This window comes from Sarcophilus harrisii, chromosome 2 (assembly GCF_902635505.1).
Source record: "Sarcophilus harrisii chromosome 2, mSarHar1.11, whole genome shotgun sequence".
Taxonomy (NCBI): Eukaryota; Metazoa; Chordata; class Mammalia; order Dasyuromorphia; family Dasyuridae; genus Sarcophilus; species Sarcophilus harrisii.
In genome coordinates, this window is record NC_045427.1 from 198,328,090 (window position 1) to 198,344,913 (window position 16,824).

At 33.7% G+C, this 16,824-nt stretch overlaps 1 protein-coding gene across 6 annotated transcripts in view; it reads left to right on the top strand.

The window, feature by feature from the left end:
* The window catches only part of BIRC6 (baculoviral IAP repeat containing 6), a 297,969-nt gene that overhangs the window by 268,653 nt on the left and 12,492 nt on the right, over positions 1–16,824 (top strand). For all 6 annotated transcript variants that reach the window (XM_031951250.1, XM_031951246.1, XM_031951248.1 and 3 more), the window contains 3 exons: positions 1,779–1,940; positions 4,656–4,733; positions 11,189–11,377. In XM_031951250.1, coding sequence (XP_031807110.1) covers positions 1,779–1,940; positions 4,656–4,733; positions 11,189–11,377 — 429 coding nt within the window. The remainder of the gene's footprint in view (positions 1–1,778; positions 1,941–4,655; positions 4,734–11,188; positions 11,378–16,824) is intronic.

A 16,824-nucleotide genomic window follows, 5' to 3' on the forward strand; every position in this document is an offset into this window, starting at 1 on the left:
AATGAATTCAGCTTATGTTCCCATTACTATATGTTTTCTTCCTCTGTTAACTCTCTACTTGTATAATGTAATATTATTTTAGCGCTATACCAAGAATAGAAATAGAACAATTCACCCATCTACCCCCAACGTCCTGTGCACTTCAGTCTTGGGTAAGAGTAGGTTCAAATCTAACACTTTTTTAAAATAGTATTTTATTTTTTCAAATACATGCAAAGGTAGTTTTTAACATTCATCTTTGTAAATCCTTGTATTCTAAATTTTTCTCCCTCTCTACCTCCCCCCACAGCAAGCAATCTGATACACATTAAATATGCAGTTCTTCTAAACATGTTTCCATCTTTGTCATGTTTTCTAAAAATAAAGAAAAAGAAATCATATCAAAAGGGAAAAAAATACATCAAAAGGATAAAAAACGACACACAGGCAAACAACAACAATCCTGTGCTGTTGGTTTCATGATCACTCCAGAATCTCACCTAGTAACTCTCAACTCCTAGTTCTCTTTGCACCAAGTCAGAAAGGACTGTACTAAGAGATTTGTTGGCTAATTAGAGATCATTGAAAGCATCCAAGTTCTGGCTTCACAACCAATCACATCATTTCTTCTTTGCCACTACTGAAACTAGGTGCAGAATAGCTTTTCAGTTCTTCAAAGTCCGTTTTAGGATGTGCTTATGTTATGCACTTATGCTAACTGTATATGCTCATAAGGACTGGGTCCTTAGTCAATCCATTGGTTTTATTATTTTCTCTATTAAAATGACTCTCAGATATGTTCCAATCTTTTTTCTATTTTGAGCTATAAGTGTACATCTCTAGTGGCTCATGGGGCATTTAAAATTCAACATATCTAATGCGAATACTTTTTTTAATCCAAAAATGTTACCCCTTTTTCTAGTTTACCATCTTCTTTCAAGGGTACTACCACCTTTCTAGTTCCTTTGTTCATAAGTTTCGTGTCATCTGGATTTTATCATTTCTGTTTACAACTCATCTTCCCATCCCTTTCTCACTACTCACATTGTCACCACTTCATTTAAGGCCTTTATCACCTCTTTCCTCAATGATTGCAATAGACCTCTAATTGGTCTCCTCCAATCTATGTAACTCCCTTATTCAGCACACTACAAAGATTCCTTTTCACCTATATGACCAAATATAAACTCTGTTGTTTATCATTCATTACTACTCTTCATAGCTTGACCTCAACTTTCTTTTCTACACTAATTAGGCATCACTCTCCTTTGTATATTTTATAGTTCCTGCCAAATGGGCCTAGTTTATATATCAAATTCTGTTTCTAGTCTTTATGCCTTTACATTGGTGTCTTCCATACCTGGAATGTATTCCCTCCTCACCTCCACTTCTTAGAATCACTATTTTCCTTCAAGATCAGTCAGATATCATCACCTAAAGCCACACCAGAATCCTTTCAAACTATTAGTGCCTTCCTCCTAACCCCACAAAAAAAAAAAAAAAAAAAAAAAAATATTTTGAATGTATGGCTCTTTGTTTACCCCCTTATGTTGTCAGCTTCTTGAGGACAAGGACTGTTTTCACTTTGTATTTTTAATATTCCTAATGCCTTGGACAGTCCTTAGTATATAACTACCAACTATTAATAAATGCCAGTTGGTTAATTGACTGAAGAAAACTGTTTATTTTGTACCAGATTCTGTTTTTTATTTCTGACACAGAAAAATCCAAGCATAACATATATTTTAAGCTGCTTTGTATGATTTCCTTCTCTCTCTTCTCCCACCACCCTATATTAGGTTCTAATCACAGGCCCAGCAGATACTCCTTATGCAAATGGATGCTTTGAATTTGATGTCTATTTTCCACAAGACTATCCCAGTTCACCCCCACTTGTGAATTTGGAGACAACTGGTGGCCATAGTGTGCGATTTAATCCAAATCTTTACAATGATGGCAAGGTAATGTATTTAAAAATATTTTTGTAATGATACCATGTATTCGTATTTTGGTTATTTTGTTTACCATATTGAGCAAGTAGCCAAGAATTCTTTTCCCTGTGTGTACCAGTTACTAGAAGAAAAACCTGTTTAAGGGAAGACTCATGAGTAATATGATCTTGCGAACTGATGAATTACCCCATAAGGTACCCCTTTTCAGGAAGCCATCTACAACAACAACTTAAAAGAAACCTCCCTTGACCCATGCCTTACATTTCAAATAATTAAGGATACCAGTATCAGATGTGCCTACCACCAAGTAATAGCCAAAGCTAATGACTGCCTCTATCTCCACCACAACTCTGCTTAATCTTTTTATTTGTTTCTAGACAGTTTCTTTAGGACAATACTTTATTTTCAGGCTTTAGACATATTTCCTAAAGTTAAATGTAAGGAGAAAATATGTATTTTTTCAATCTTTCATTGTTATTTTCTCCTTATACTTATTAAAGTATACAGTTAGATTCTAACAAAAAACTTTTCTTCAGATATAATACAAATCATGTTTAAGATGCTTAAGATCTTTTATAAGGTGATATTTGCTGTATTCAGCATAAACTATACACTGACAATATTATAGCATTTTAATAATAGAGGTAGGAGTTGCTGCAATGTAGACTACACGTTTAATAATAAAGGTATGAGTTACTGCAATATAGACTACACGTTTACTTCTGTGGTTATAATAGGCTAAACTCTAAACTTTCCTTTATATAACAGATTTCCTTGAAGGGGGTACAATTTGCATAATACTTCAGAAAGTGTTTATGTAGCTGTGCCTTGTTTAAAAATGTGTAGGCTCTATGTCCTCTTCCTTCCCATACTTCTTATCTCTCCCCTCCCATTCCCAGGTAACTTAAAACACAAGCCTTAAAATTAGAACCAAGTTTCCTGCCTGCCTCCCTTCCTCCTTTCCTCCCTTCCTCTCTTTCTTCCTTCCTTCCCATTGAGTGACCTGTCCAGGGTCATATCTAGGAAGTGCTAAGTGTCTGAGTTCAGATTTGAACTCCAAGTCCTTCTGACTTCAAGGCTGCTGGTCAGTGAACCAATATTTTCTATCAATTTAAGTTGTTTTAGTTTTGAAGGCATGCATATAATTCTCTTCTTTCTTCTTACTTATGGAGAAGAAAAAAGTTTTCTTTTAAGTTATTCTATAAATATTATACTAAAATACAGATTCTGATCTACAGCATAAAAATAGTTGATACCCAAGATAGTTATGGAATTAGGTCACAAGATTTAGCTGATTTAGGGAATATCCAGATAAGAAAACTCCTACTAATTCCTCTTATTACTTTTTCTACAATTCAAAATCTTAGAATTTGCCTAGGGAACTTAGAAGCAAGGTGACTTGTGCAGTAAGCACATATGCAGTATGTGACAGAGAAGTAACTTGCACATAGTTGTTCCTGGATCAGAGATTACATATGTATTCATCAAACTATGTTACTTCTCTTGATATCTATATGAGAAAAAGGAATTTTTCTTTGTGATATGTAATGATTAAAAGAATAAGGCCCACTAGATTTCTTATCACCATTACATCACTAATTAGCTAAGTTGCATTGGCCAAGTCATTTACCTTTTTTGCATATTAATTTCATTGTAATAAAAATGAGAGTTCAAGCTCTGACGATATGAGAGAGTTTGAGAAATTCAATCAGACCGTGGCTGTATAATTTTAAAAACTATAAGCCATTACAAACAGATAGCATATTGTTTAATAGTATAAAATTTCTGGCTAAATTATTTTCTCCCATGCTGAAATAGTATTACAAGAATATTTAAGTGATGAACTTTACACTGGCTTCTTTTTGTTAGAAGACTAATATCTTTTCTTTTTGTTTGATAATATCAGCCAACTCTGAGTTTGTCTTCCAACCATAACATGAGATTACAAATGAATACAGTAATGATTGCCACACGTTTAAGTATTTTGCCTTTAAAAAAAGTAATTTTTACCTTAGTTCCTTCCTTTCTTTTGAGTAGCAGACATCCTTAAATCTTCCAAATACCTAATTGTATTATAAACTTTCCACAGTATTCTGATTTTAAGTTACAAAATCTTGTAGTCTTTATTCTGGATTTTTTTCCAGAAATAGTATTAGTGTTTTTTTTTTTAATTGATAAACTTGTGAACTTATACCTGTTGAGCAGTCTTTATTTCTCTAAATGAATTCATATCATGTTTTTCTTATTTATGTATTATCTTAATTCCCCAGAGCTTCAGTTTTCTTCTCTGAAATGATAGGTTTAGACTTCAAGTTCCCTTCCAGCTCCATATCTATGATCCTAAGTGGTTTTCATGTTTACACATTTTTGCCTGCCCTTTTCATTCACCATGGAAATTTCATCCTCTTCAAAAATACCACAGAGCCACATAACTATTCCCTTTTTTCAGCCTCCTTAATCTCCTGTCCTAAAAAATTCTTAGAATTCTCTGTCCTCCAAGAATATTTCTTCAAAAGGTATTCATTTTTCATTTAAAAGAAATTGTAGTGCTATGCCTATTGTCTTGTCTGAAAATGCCCATCCTTTCCACATCCTCACCGTCCTTAAGAGTTAGTATAAGATAAGATTGATTTAAGTTTTAAGTCATATTTGTCTTAAGATTAAGAGTTTTTGTTCATATCTTTCAACTTACAATTTTGCCATTAAAGCTTTGTCTCTCTTTAGGTTTGTTTAAGCATTTTAAATACGTGGCATGGAAGACCAGAAGAGAAATGGAATCCTCAGACATCAAGCTTTTTACAAGTAAGGACTTTTTTTTTTCTCATGCTGTTAGTTATAAATGCATAATTATGCAGTAGCTATAAAATGGTGATCATATAGAAAGAAAATATGTTGATTCGTTTGCTTTTCTTTGATCTTTTTGAAGATTTTGGATCTTTTTTTTTTAAGTTCAAAACAAAATTTCTGATTTGTTGAGATTTCAGTTTTTTTTTATCCTAGTTCCTTTTGAATTTTTAAATTGCCTTTCTCTCTAATTACCTCAAAACTGAAAAAAAGAAATTATTCTTATAGTTAGAATATAATTACAGCAGTATGTTACATGTTTTTGAAACCCTCCTTATTAATGTAAATCACTTTTTAAACTTTCAAGTGCTATAGATAGATGGATGATTATTATTAGAAGACCTGGGTGCTTTTCTTAGCTGTGTACTTAAATAGAATATAGAATATAATTTCCAAAATGAAAGGGCCTTTAGAAATCATTTTGTCAGTGGGATTATAGGATTTAAGAATTATAAGTATTTAAGCTATCTAATCTACTCTTTTTATTTTGTTGTATGCCCCAGAGTAGTAAGGTAGTAAAGAAAAGAGTCCTGAATTCAAACGTGACTCTAAATCCAGAGTTCTTCCTCTGCAGTCATCTAACTTTCACAAGCTTGATTTTGCAGATTAGGAAACTTAGAATTAACTTGTCCAAGTCATAGCTAAACAGAGGCAAGCACCTGGTCTCTTGGGTCATTTATTTTTCATCTACACTCTTTGTTAAATCTGTCATTTGAAAGATCATCTGTTTAAAAGGTGAAACATTAATACATATTATCTTGTTTTGTTGTTGGAATTTTTTTTGCATAATATCAACAGTACTGATGCAATAAAATATGAGCACATACCCATTAATCACATATTTCTTCTTTATATAAAAAATGGTTTTTTTGTACTTAATAATTTAGTAATTACATAAAAAATTAAGCTGCAATTTTGTTAAAACAAATTGGATTTGATTTTTTTATGTGAAACTCTAAACTGTTAGCTAATATCTTCCCTGTACAGCTTAGCTTCTCTAAGAGTTCAAAATGTGAAAAACTCACAAAGGTTTTGTAGACACAAGGAGTTTCTTTTTTTGTCCATAGAAAAGGCATAAATGGGCATATCAAAATGATCTAGCAGCAGACTGCAAGTGAAGGGGTGCCGTTTACAGGTCAGAGGAGAAGAGGAAGAGGGGAAGTAAGAGCAGGGTCTAGAGAATTAGACATGGTCCTAGTTGAGAATAAACTTGAATGCAAGTTACATCTATGTCAGCAACTGCATGATAGGAACACAGGAATATCTGAATATAGGATAATGAGGGTGCTTTGTTGTGGTGTTCTCTTCTGATGGGGAGTAAAGTGAGCAAAACCAAGAGAACATTGTACACAGTAACAGATTATGTGATGATCAACTATGAATTGGTTCTTCTCAGTAATGCCCTGATCCAACACAATTCCAATAGACTTGTGATGGAAAAAGCCTTCCACATTCAGAGAGAGAACTATAGAGACTGAATATGGATGGAAGCATATAATATTTTCACTGCTTTTGGTTTTATTTGTTTTTCTTTCTCAGTTTTCCCTCCCTTTTGGTCTGATTTTTCTTGCACAACATTATATATATGGAAATATGCTTTAAAGGATTATACATGTATAACTCATATCAAATTGTTTCCTGTATTGGGGAAGGGTGGAAAGGAGATGGGGAGAGAGGGAGAAAAAATTTGGAAAACAAAATCTTACAAAAATGAATGTTGAAATCTATCTTTACATGTATTTAGAAAAAATAAAATATGATTGAGAAAAAAAAATAAACTTACCCTTTCCTTTCTTTCTAATCTCACACCTTTACTTCTCTTACTATAATCTGTAACCCAGAGACTGACTTTTCCTTACTTCTCCCCTTTCTTTTCACCTCCTTGCATTTTCCTGGCTATGTGCCATGAATGTAACTCTCTTGCTCTTTATCTCTGCTTCCTAACTTTCTGAAAGTTCCAGCTAAAGTTCTATCTTTTTAAAAAAAATTTTTTTTATCATAGCTTTTTAATATACAAAATATATGCATGGGTAATTTTTCAACATTGATCCTTGCCAAAAAAAAACTGTTTCAACTTTTCCCCTCTTTTCCTCCACCCTCTCCCCTAGATGGCAGGTAGTCCCATACGTGTTAAATATGTTAAAGTATATGTTAAATACAATATATTTATACATATTTATACAGTTATCTTGCTGCATAAGAAAGATCAGATTTAGAAAGAAAATAACCTGAGAAGAAAAAACAAAAATGCAAGCAAACAATAATAGAGTGGAAATGTTATGTTGTGGTCCATATTCATTTCCCAGTATTCTTTCTCTGGGTGTAACTGGTTCTGTTCATTTATTCATCAGTTGGAACTGATTTGGATCCTCTCATTGTTGAAGAGAGCCACTTCCATCAGAATTGATCATCATATATGTATTTTTGTGGAAGTGTATAATGATCTCCTGGTTCTGCTCATTTCACTTAGCATCAATTCATGTAGGTCTCTTCAAGCCTCTCTGTATTCATTCTGCTGGTCATTTCATAAAGAACAATAATATTCCATAACATTCATAAGCCACAATTTATTCAGCCATTCTCCAATTGTTGGGCATCCATTCAATTTCCAGTTTCTAGCCACTATGAAAAGGGCTGCCACAAACATTTTTGCGTATACAGGTCCCTTTCCTTCTTTAGTGTCTCTTTGAGATATAAGCCCAGTAGTAACACTGCTGGATCAAAGATTTGCACAGTTTGATAACTTTTTGAGTATAGTTGCAAATTGCTTTCCAGAATGGTTGGATCCATTCACAACTCCATCAACAATGCATCAATGTACCAGTTTTCCCACATTTCCTCCAACATTTGTCATTATCTTTTCCTGTCATCTTAGACAATCTGATAGGTGTGTAATGGTATCTCAGAGATGTCTTAATTTGCATTTCTCTGATCATTAATGATTTGGAACATCTTTTCATATGACTAGAAATAGTTACAAATTCATCACCTGAAAATTGTCTGTTCATATCCTTTGACCATTTATCAATTGGAGAAGGGCTTGATTTCTTATAAATTAGAGTCAATTCTCTAGATATTTTGGAGATGAGGCCTTTATCAAAACCTTTAGCTGTAAAAATGTTTTCCCAATTTATTGCTTCCCTTCTAATCCTGTCCGCATTAGTTTTATTTGTACAAAAGCTTAAAATTCTATCTTTTGCAGGAAATTTTTTCATTCCTTCTTAATCTTAGTGCTTTTCCTCCAAGATTACCTTGAATTTATCCTATTGATAGTCTATTCTAATATTCATTGTCGTTTAGTTGTCTTCCCCATTAGGTTGTGAGTTCCTTTAGAACAAGGATTGTTTTTTACCTTTATTTGTGTCCTAAGTACTCAGCATGTTCCCTGGAACATAGTAGGCACTTAATAAATGGCTTATCTCTTGACTTTTTAACATCTCACAAGAATTAAATAGTTAATTTTTGCTTTAAAATATGACAAAAATAAATAGCTACTTACTGCAGTAGTAGTAAATTACTGACCATATATTATTAGTAAGTAAAACTCTTTTGGCTTTATTTTTAAATTTTAACTGGTTTTGTTAATCTTAAAATAATAAATTCAGCTATTTATTTTTATTTTGTAATTTTTAACTTTGTAGTAAATGGCATCTTTTATTTGAAATGAGGGACAAAGAAATTAGTATTACTTCTAAATTTACCTTTCATGAGTTCTGGTACTGTTACTTCTATAACACTTTATACTAATATCTTTCTGGTAATGGGTTCATGCTTAGCAAGAATATGAAACTACAGTTTTTGAAATTTCAATAGGTGGATTCACATGTTAGAAAATCTGAAAAATAATGTAGCTTTAAAGTTTATCAAAGCCATTTTCTTTTTAATGACTGCTTCTGATTATGTTTGTAAATTGTCTATAGGAATTGGGAAGTAATATTTTTCCTGCTTAGAACTTCATTTCATAGGGAAAAAAATCACAGATCATAATATAGTTTTGGTTATTCTGCTTATTGCTATTTTATTGAAAGTTTTTGAAAACTGCAAGTGAGCATCGTTAGAAAATGTAAGCACCCTGGGGAGCAAAATGGACACTGTTGCAATTAAGAGGAAAACAGCTGCAGCGCTAAATAAATTGCTTTAGAAAAGCTGAGAACTAAGTGATTTCTGGCTTAAAGATTTCAAATAAATGCCTATGATACCTAAAATGATTCAGTCACAGCAGAATTTTATTTAAAAGTTTAATAATCATTTCTGTTCTTCAGAGTTCATTATTTGTTTCCATTACTATATAATTTATTGATGAATGTAATTAAATGCTATTATTTCTGAAGAAAATAATCACTTTTAATTATTTATAACATTTGCCATCTTTCTAGCTTGATTTTATTTCTTTATTTGGTTTTTGTTAATATAACTTTGTTTAATATAACTTTGACATAATATTTTATGGTTATAAAACATTTCATACATTCTATGATTCTTAAAAAACTTTTTGACTCTTACTTGCCAAGATTTAGGTCAAACAATTTGCCCAGTATTGCATAGCTAGTAAAAAACTGAGCCAAAATCCAACCCCAAGCCAATATAAGTCTAGGATTCTTTCCTCTAAATAAAAACAACAAATCTAATTACATTTCCTCTTCCCTACAAATTGTATGTGAATTATTGTGAATGGTGGTGAGAATATTGACCCTTGAAAAAAAGAAACTTAAGTTCAAATACCATTTCTTCAAATCATTTAGCCTCCCAAGTCTATAGTTTTTTCATCTGAAAAATGAGAGCTTTGGGTTATGCGGTTAATGAGACCTCTTTCAACATAAAACCTGTGATTTGTTGATCCTTTGTGCTTTTCTGGCAGATTTAATATTAAAGATACATGAAATAAAATTAAAGACCTCATTATAGCATTGTCCTTTAATCTACAGGCTGCTAATGAGAAAAATTAAATCAGTTTTTAATTTTCCTATGGGATCTAATGTAACACCTAATGCATATTAAACTCAGTGTTGTTAAATACCTAGCTCTCATTCTTCTGTGGTGATGATAAGAGAATGCTGGGAGAGGGGGGAAAAAAAAAAAACTTTGCCCCACAAAATAGATATCATAAACCTAGGTGTTTAAGGAAAAGACCCCTTCATAAATTTTCTCTCACTGCCAGGCCGTTAGTTGGATGTATAAAATACCTTTTAGATGGACTTTGTTTTTGTCTTTCATTGTCTTGCACAATATTTTAATATACAACACTTTTCATATACTTTTATGTGGATTCCAGATTGTGAATTATCACATCTTTGGTTCAGATTCAGTTTACAGAGTAATTATTAGTGCATTTGAAGAAATCTCTTTTTGACCCTGTTGTGCTCAACATTTTTTTTTATCAAGATCAGTTTTTAAAATAAAAATAACATATATGTGGTATTTTAAGGTATGAATATTATTTTTCAAATAATACCTTACCGCGCTTCTGTTCTTTTTACCTATTGTCCCATTTCTCTCTTTTCTTTTGTGGCCAAACTTTATAAGAAGATGGGCTAATTCAATTTCCTCTCTCTTCTTAAAATTCAGCTTCTATTATCATTCCATCAAAACTGCTTTCTCCAAAGTTACTTATGATCTCTTAATTGTGAAATCCAGTAGCATTTTCTCAATCTCCATCTTTCCTGCTTAAAATGAAGTTTTTAAATGAATGAGGAGTAATACATCTGTGTATTACAAATAATTGTTTTTCAGATATGACACTTTTTTTATTGTATATGTCTAATCTATATCAGATTGCTTACTGTCTTGGGGAGAGCCCAAGGTAAGGGAAAGAGAAAAAAATTAGAACTGAAAATTTCACAAAAATAAATGTTAGATGCTATTTTTACATGTAGTTGGAAAAATTAAATATTATTGAAATTTTTTTTAAATTCTGAAACTGGAACACTATGAAATGCAAAACACTAAAACTATGTTGTCCCTCCTATTGCATTTTAATGGCTCAGAAGGCACTTCAGTCTGCTCATTGTAAGAAGTATTATTTTTTTTTCCTGTGTTTTACATACAAGGAATCAAAAAAATTTTATTTTACATTTTCATTTTTAGATAATACATAGAAAGCTGTGTGTGTGTGTGTGTGTGTGTGTGTGTGTTGGGCTTAAGTGACTTGCCCAGGATTACACAGTTAGGGAGTGTTAAGTGTCTGAGGCCAGATTTGAATTTAAGTCTTCCTGACTTCAGGACTGGTGCTCTATCCACTGTGCCACCTAAATGCCCCTTAAAATGTTTTTTAAAAGCATATTCTAATGTTGCAAATATTGCAGTATAGGAGATTTTTTAGTACCCTGAACAATTTTTCAATCCAACTGAAGAAACTGAATCTATAAAACCAATGCATTTATCTACTTATTTGGTATCATCTGCTTTCCCCACAGGTCTTGGTGTCTGTCCAGTCCCTTATATTAGTTGCTGAGCCATATTTTAATGAACCAGGATATGAACGCTCTCGAGGTACTCCCAGTGGCACACAGAGTTCCCGCGAATATGATGGAAATATAAGACAAGCAACAGTTAAATGGGCAATGCTAGAACAAATCAGAAACCCTTCACCATGTTTTAAAGAGGTAGGTTGTAGACATATTAAAGGAATTCCTTTATCTCTTATGGCTCATTGAAGATGGATTCAATTCTAATATTTTTTAATTGTCTATACTATGTAGAATTTATTGTGTTTGTTAGTGATAGCTAGGTTCTCTCCTGAGAAGGAAGGGAAAAGAGAGAAGGGATTATCTAAGAAATTGGAAGAAAAGATTTAGAATAACAATTTTGCAGAGTGATATTAAGGTAGGGGGAAAAGAAAAAATTGTACAATAATGAAAGTTCTGTTGAGGATAGATAAGATAACTTTGTAGGTGATTTCAATTGGCTTGCTAGAATTTCTCCAGTAGTTTTTGGCAGCGTGTAAGTTGAAGCATAAATAATGAATTTAGATGACTCGAGAACAAAGTTAATACCCTTTACAGAAATAAGTAAGTTTTGACCTTGAATAGTTTCAAAAGGAAAACATTGAATTAGTGACAACCATGGAATATTTTTTCAGTGTTAAACAGGTGTCTGGTGATTAAAGTTCAGGAGGAAGATTAAGGCTGCATGTTTAAATTTGGGAATCTATTTAGAAAAAGTCATTGAAGCCATCAGCCTTGAAGAGATCAAAATAAAAAAGAATTATGGAGAGAGAAGGGGACCTGGGACAGGACTTATTCTTAAGGGCCAAAAAATGGCTGATGAATCATTAAAGGAAATGTCATTGAGCAGCCTCATTAGATAACTAGGAGAAAAGTAATCATCACAGATTTCAAGAAATAGAATAGAAGAGTATCAACTAGCAGTTACAGTAACAGTTTCAACATTATGATCATAGCTAGCATTTACTTTAATATTTGCAAAGCAATTTATGAATATTTTCTCATTTTCTCATCACATTATCCCTGTGAAATAGGTATTATTATTTTCTGTGCAAACTGAGACTGAAGGAAGTTTTTCTCAGGGTCATATAACTTAGTGAGTTTGCAAAGCTGCAGAGATAGGATAAAGTCTAAAAGAAGGCTATCGGACTTAAAACTCATTGGTAACCTTTTGAAGAGAGTAGTTTCAATGGAATTACAAAGTCAGAAGACTTTTTCATCAACAAGCATTTATTAAGCATCTTCTATGTTCTGGTCTCTAGGGATATAAAGACAGAAATTAAACATTCCTGCTATTCAGAGAGTTTATATTCTGTACAGATAGACAACATGGGTGCAGACTTATCTGTCACACATATCCTATCCATACACACTTATATACATACACACATGTATATGTAGAATACATACAAAGTAAATATATAGGCATTTTGATTAGGAGACATTAACAGCTTCAGGCACAGAGAAGACTTGATGTAGAAGATGGCACTTGAGATTTCAGCTTCAGAGGAAAGGATAAATTGTGACAGTCTGTGTTAAGGAAAAACATTCTGGAAATGAGAGATCCAGTGAAAAGACACCAAATTTGTCTTACTTGCAAACAGGAATGGTAGATAATAAGGTTTGACATGTAGTTTGAAACCACCTTGTGAAGAGCTTGAAATGTCAAACAAATTTGCATTTCATTTTTGGAACTTCTAGGGAGCCTTTAGATTTTTTTGAACAGGAGAATAAACATCAGAACTGGGCTAGGGCTATTTTAGCAGCTGTGTGGAGGATGGATTGGAGAGAGGAAAGACTCAAGGTAGAGAAACTATTTTAGAAGCTGTTTCATAGTCCAAATGATGAGGTTTAGATTTATGGAATCAAAATGAAATTAGGATTTCTGGTGGTCACAGAGTTAAATGATAAGGTCTAGTGGCAGGATCGGGATTCAGGGTAGGTTTGGCTCCCCTGCAACCCCTTGAGATTCGGTGCAAGGATAGGGAGATTGGGGGACTCCCTTCTGACGGCATAGAGGTTCTCTGTAAAGGAATTTACAGACCCAAAAACCTAGATTGAAAAAAAGAGATTTATCATGGGGATTGGAAGCATAAAGTCTGGTTAGGGAAATAGATTAGGATAAAGAGAGGATGGCACTGGAAAAGAATATTATTCCAGCAGGCAGATATATGGAAAATGGAGTTTTGCACTGAGAATGCAGTTCTCAGTGGACAGAAGGTCCTGCTAGTAAAGGAAACTGCCAAGGTCCATCTGCAAAGATTTTAGTTGATGGAAGCTATTATATTGCTTGTCTTGGTGGGGGGTTGGGAAACCTGAGCAGATCATCAGAATAGGGGCTGGGACAATTGGACCAAGAACAGATCAGAACCCGTGGGGGCTGGGAGAGCCCAGGTTGGCTCAGATCTGGTGGAGGCTGGGACAAGCCCAAGATTCCAAGAATCTCCTATTGGAATTCAAATGGATACTTTTGACCGGGATTTGTGAATCAACCTGGCATCCTGGACTGATAATGCATCAGCCAGGAAGGGCTGGGAATCTGAAAGGAATCACAAATCAATAGGAAATAGTTTCTTAAAGGGACCACAACCGGCTTCATTTCCCCCCTCAAGCAGTTAAAACTTAAATTCAAGGGAAAAAGGACTTGGGGCAGGGTCTCTTATTGAGGCAGAATTGAAGGAGATTTTCCCTTTCAAGGATTTTCAGAGTTTTGGGGTCCCCTCTTCATAGGCAAGAGGTGATGATGTAGTTGTTTGGTGGAAAACAAGGGGGCATATATGAAAGGCATTTGAAGGAAGAATTGATAAGTCTTGCCAACTAAGGGTAGAAGTGAATGGGGGCTGTGGTTGTATAAGCAATGAGTGTGGGTACTTTTTCTATAAGCTTGGCAGAAAAAGGGAACAGACATATAGGGTAGTAATTTGAAAGGATGATTTAGTTCAAAGTTTATTTAAGGATGGAGATCTAAGAAAATCTTTAAATAGCAAGCAAAGAGCTATCAGAAAGAAATAAGTTGAAAGGGGGAAGAATGATTCATGAGGCAAGATCAGGATACAGAATTGATTTCAATAAGAGAAGAGTCAATCACTTCCTCAGAGTTTACAAAAAAGAAGGTTGACAGGGCAAAATAGATACCATTTTTGTGAAGTGGAGCAAGATTTAGGAAACTGAAAAGAAATGGTTTCAGTTTTCTCAAGACATTGGGTCAAAGCTATTTGCTTGAAGATAAGGGGATAATGATAGTGTAAAAGAGTGATAACAGATTCAAATAGAAACAAAGTCCACTAAACCATACATAAGATTCCCTGAGGACCATATATTGTTTTAGAAAAGCACATATTAACATTACTTATGTTCTCTTGTGCTTTTATTTTTATAACCATCACTTAATCATAGTGCCTGACATCTTGCAGGCACTAAACATATGTTCACTAATTGATATTTATATTTTTTAAATATTTCCCAATTACATTTCAGTCTGATTGAATCACATTCTGAAGCTGCCTCCTGAGCATATGTTTGACACCTCTTGTATAGAGTGTTTAAAGAGAAGAAAAATTATTGAAATAACCACTTTATGAGATGGTATTTTAGCTATGTATTTCAAGCAAGTTTCATGAGAAGAGGAGGAAGAAATGTTGTGACAGAAAGCCAGTTTAAACACATGGAGATGGACAATGTAATACAGTGTGTGAGGAACATATAGAAAGCCATTTTAGCTAGTTTTCAGAATGTAAAAGAGGCAGTAATGTACAGGCAGGCTAGAAAGATATATTGGGGCAAGTTATGAAGGGCTTTGAAAGCTATTTAGAAAAATTTCTATTTGAATCTTAATGCATTAAGAAGCTACCATTCGTAAGAAAGTGACATGACCATGTCTGTGTTTTAAGGGAAATTGCTTGGCAGGTGAATGAATAATGGGAATTTGAAAAGACAATTAAGTGATCATTATAATCAGTCATCCATGGGATAGGTGATGAGGGTCTGAACTAATATATATAGTTGTTGTGAAGCAAGAAGAGATCAGGTAAGAGACATGTTATAGAAATGATCAGATTTGGCAAATGATTGGATGTGTGTAATAAGGAAGACTAAGCAGTCAAAAGTAATATCAAGTTTATGAACCTGAGAGCCTAAAAAGTGATGGTGCTGTCAACAGAAATAGGGAACTTATAAATAAGTTCTGCGTTGATGTGTATATGAAATATTAAACATGTAGTTTGTGATGGAGGACCCTAAAACTCAGGGTATAAAAATTTAAGATCTATCATAAGGATATGATTAAAATCTATAGGAGTTAATTAAAATTACTTAGTGAGAAAATGCAGAAAGGAAAGAGAGCTTAGGAATGACAAAGCCTTGGGTAATAGCTAGAATCAGGGACTGTGGTATGAGTGATGCAACAGCAAATGAGACCATGAAGGGATCAGTCAAATTAGTAGAAGAACCATAGAATAGAGAGCCATGAAAACCTAGTGAAGAGAGACAGTAATTTATAATATCAAATGTAACAGAAAGGTTAAGAAGGATGGAAATTGAGAAAAGTTTTCAAATTTGGTAAGTAAGAGCTCACCATCTTCTGTGGTGGCAGCTAGGTGACACAGTAAATAGACTAAAATAGAGGTCCTCCTGGAAGCAGGGAGACCCGAATTCAGGTTTTGTCTCAAGACACTTACTAGCTGTGTGACCCTAAACGAGTCACTTAATCCCAATTGCGAAAGAGTTCATTGGTAGCTTTGGAAAGAGTAGTTTTATTTGAGTGATATTTCAGTAAGTTAAGGAATAAGTATTAGGAGTGGAAGTAGAAACAATTAGTAGACTTCACTGAGAAAAGAAAAAAGAGATGTTGCAGCCTCCTTTTGGGAATGGAGAATTTCAGAGGGTCTGTAGAAAGATAGGAAGAATTTTATGAACTAAAATTTGATGGAGAAAATTAGCCTGTAAGAGGCTCTCAAGAATGAAATTTTAGGGCAACTAGATGGTGCAGGGATAGAGCACCAACTCTGAAGTGAGTAGGACCTGAGTTCAAATATGGTTTCAGACACTTAACACTTCCTAGCTCATGTGACATTGGGCAAGTCACTTAACCCCAATTGCCTCAGCAAAAAAAAAGAAAGAAAGAAAAAGAAATTTTGTTTGTTCCGCATATTCCTAGAAACAGATCTAGGCACAAAGGATGGGAATTTCAGAGACAGATTTATATACTTAATGTCAGGAAAATCTTCCTAATGGTTCCAAAAGAAAGATGACGTGTCCCAAGAGATTGTTGGTTTTTCCTCATTGGAATCTTCAAGCAGAGTTGACAGCATTAATACCTGTCAGGTAGTAGGAACTTTATTTTAGCTATGAACCAGTTTAATGGTATCTGATGTCCCTTACACTATGATATTTTATGACTCTTTTAATGTTGTATAATATGCTTTACAAGTGAGAGCTTTAATAATATATCTTTGACCTCATAGTTTGGAGAAATACACAGTAGAGATCTTTGTTCCCCTTTTAGCTTGATTAGCAAAAGTGATTTCATGAACGATACTGCGTCCTTTTGTTATCTAAGAGCAAGTGAAATCAGAATTGGAGCTGATGGGGGGGAAAAGAGAGATTTG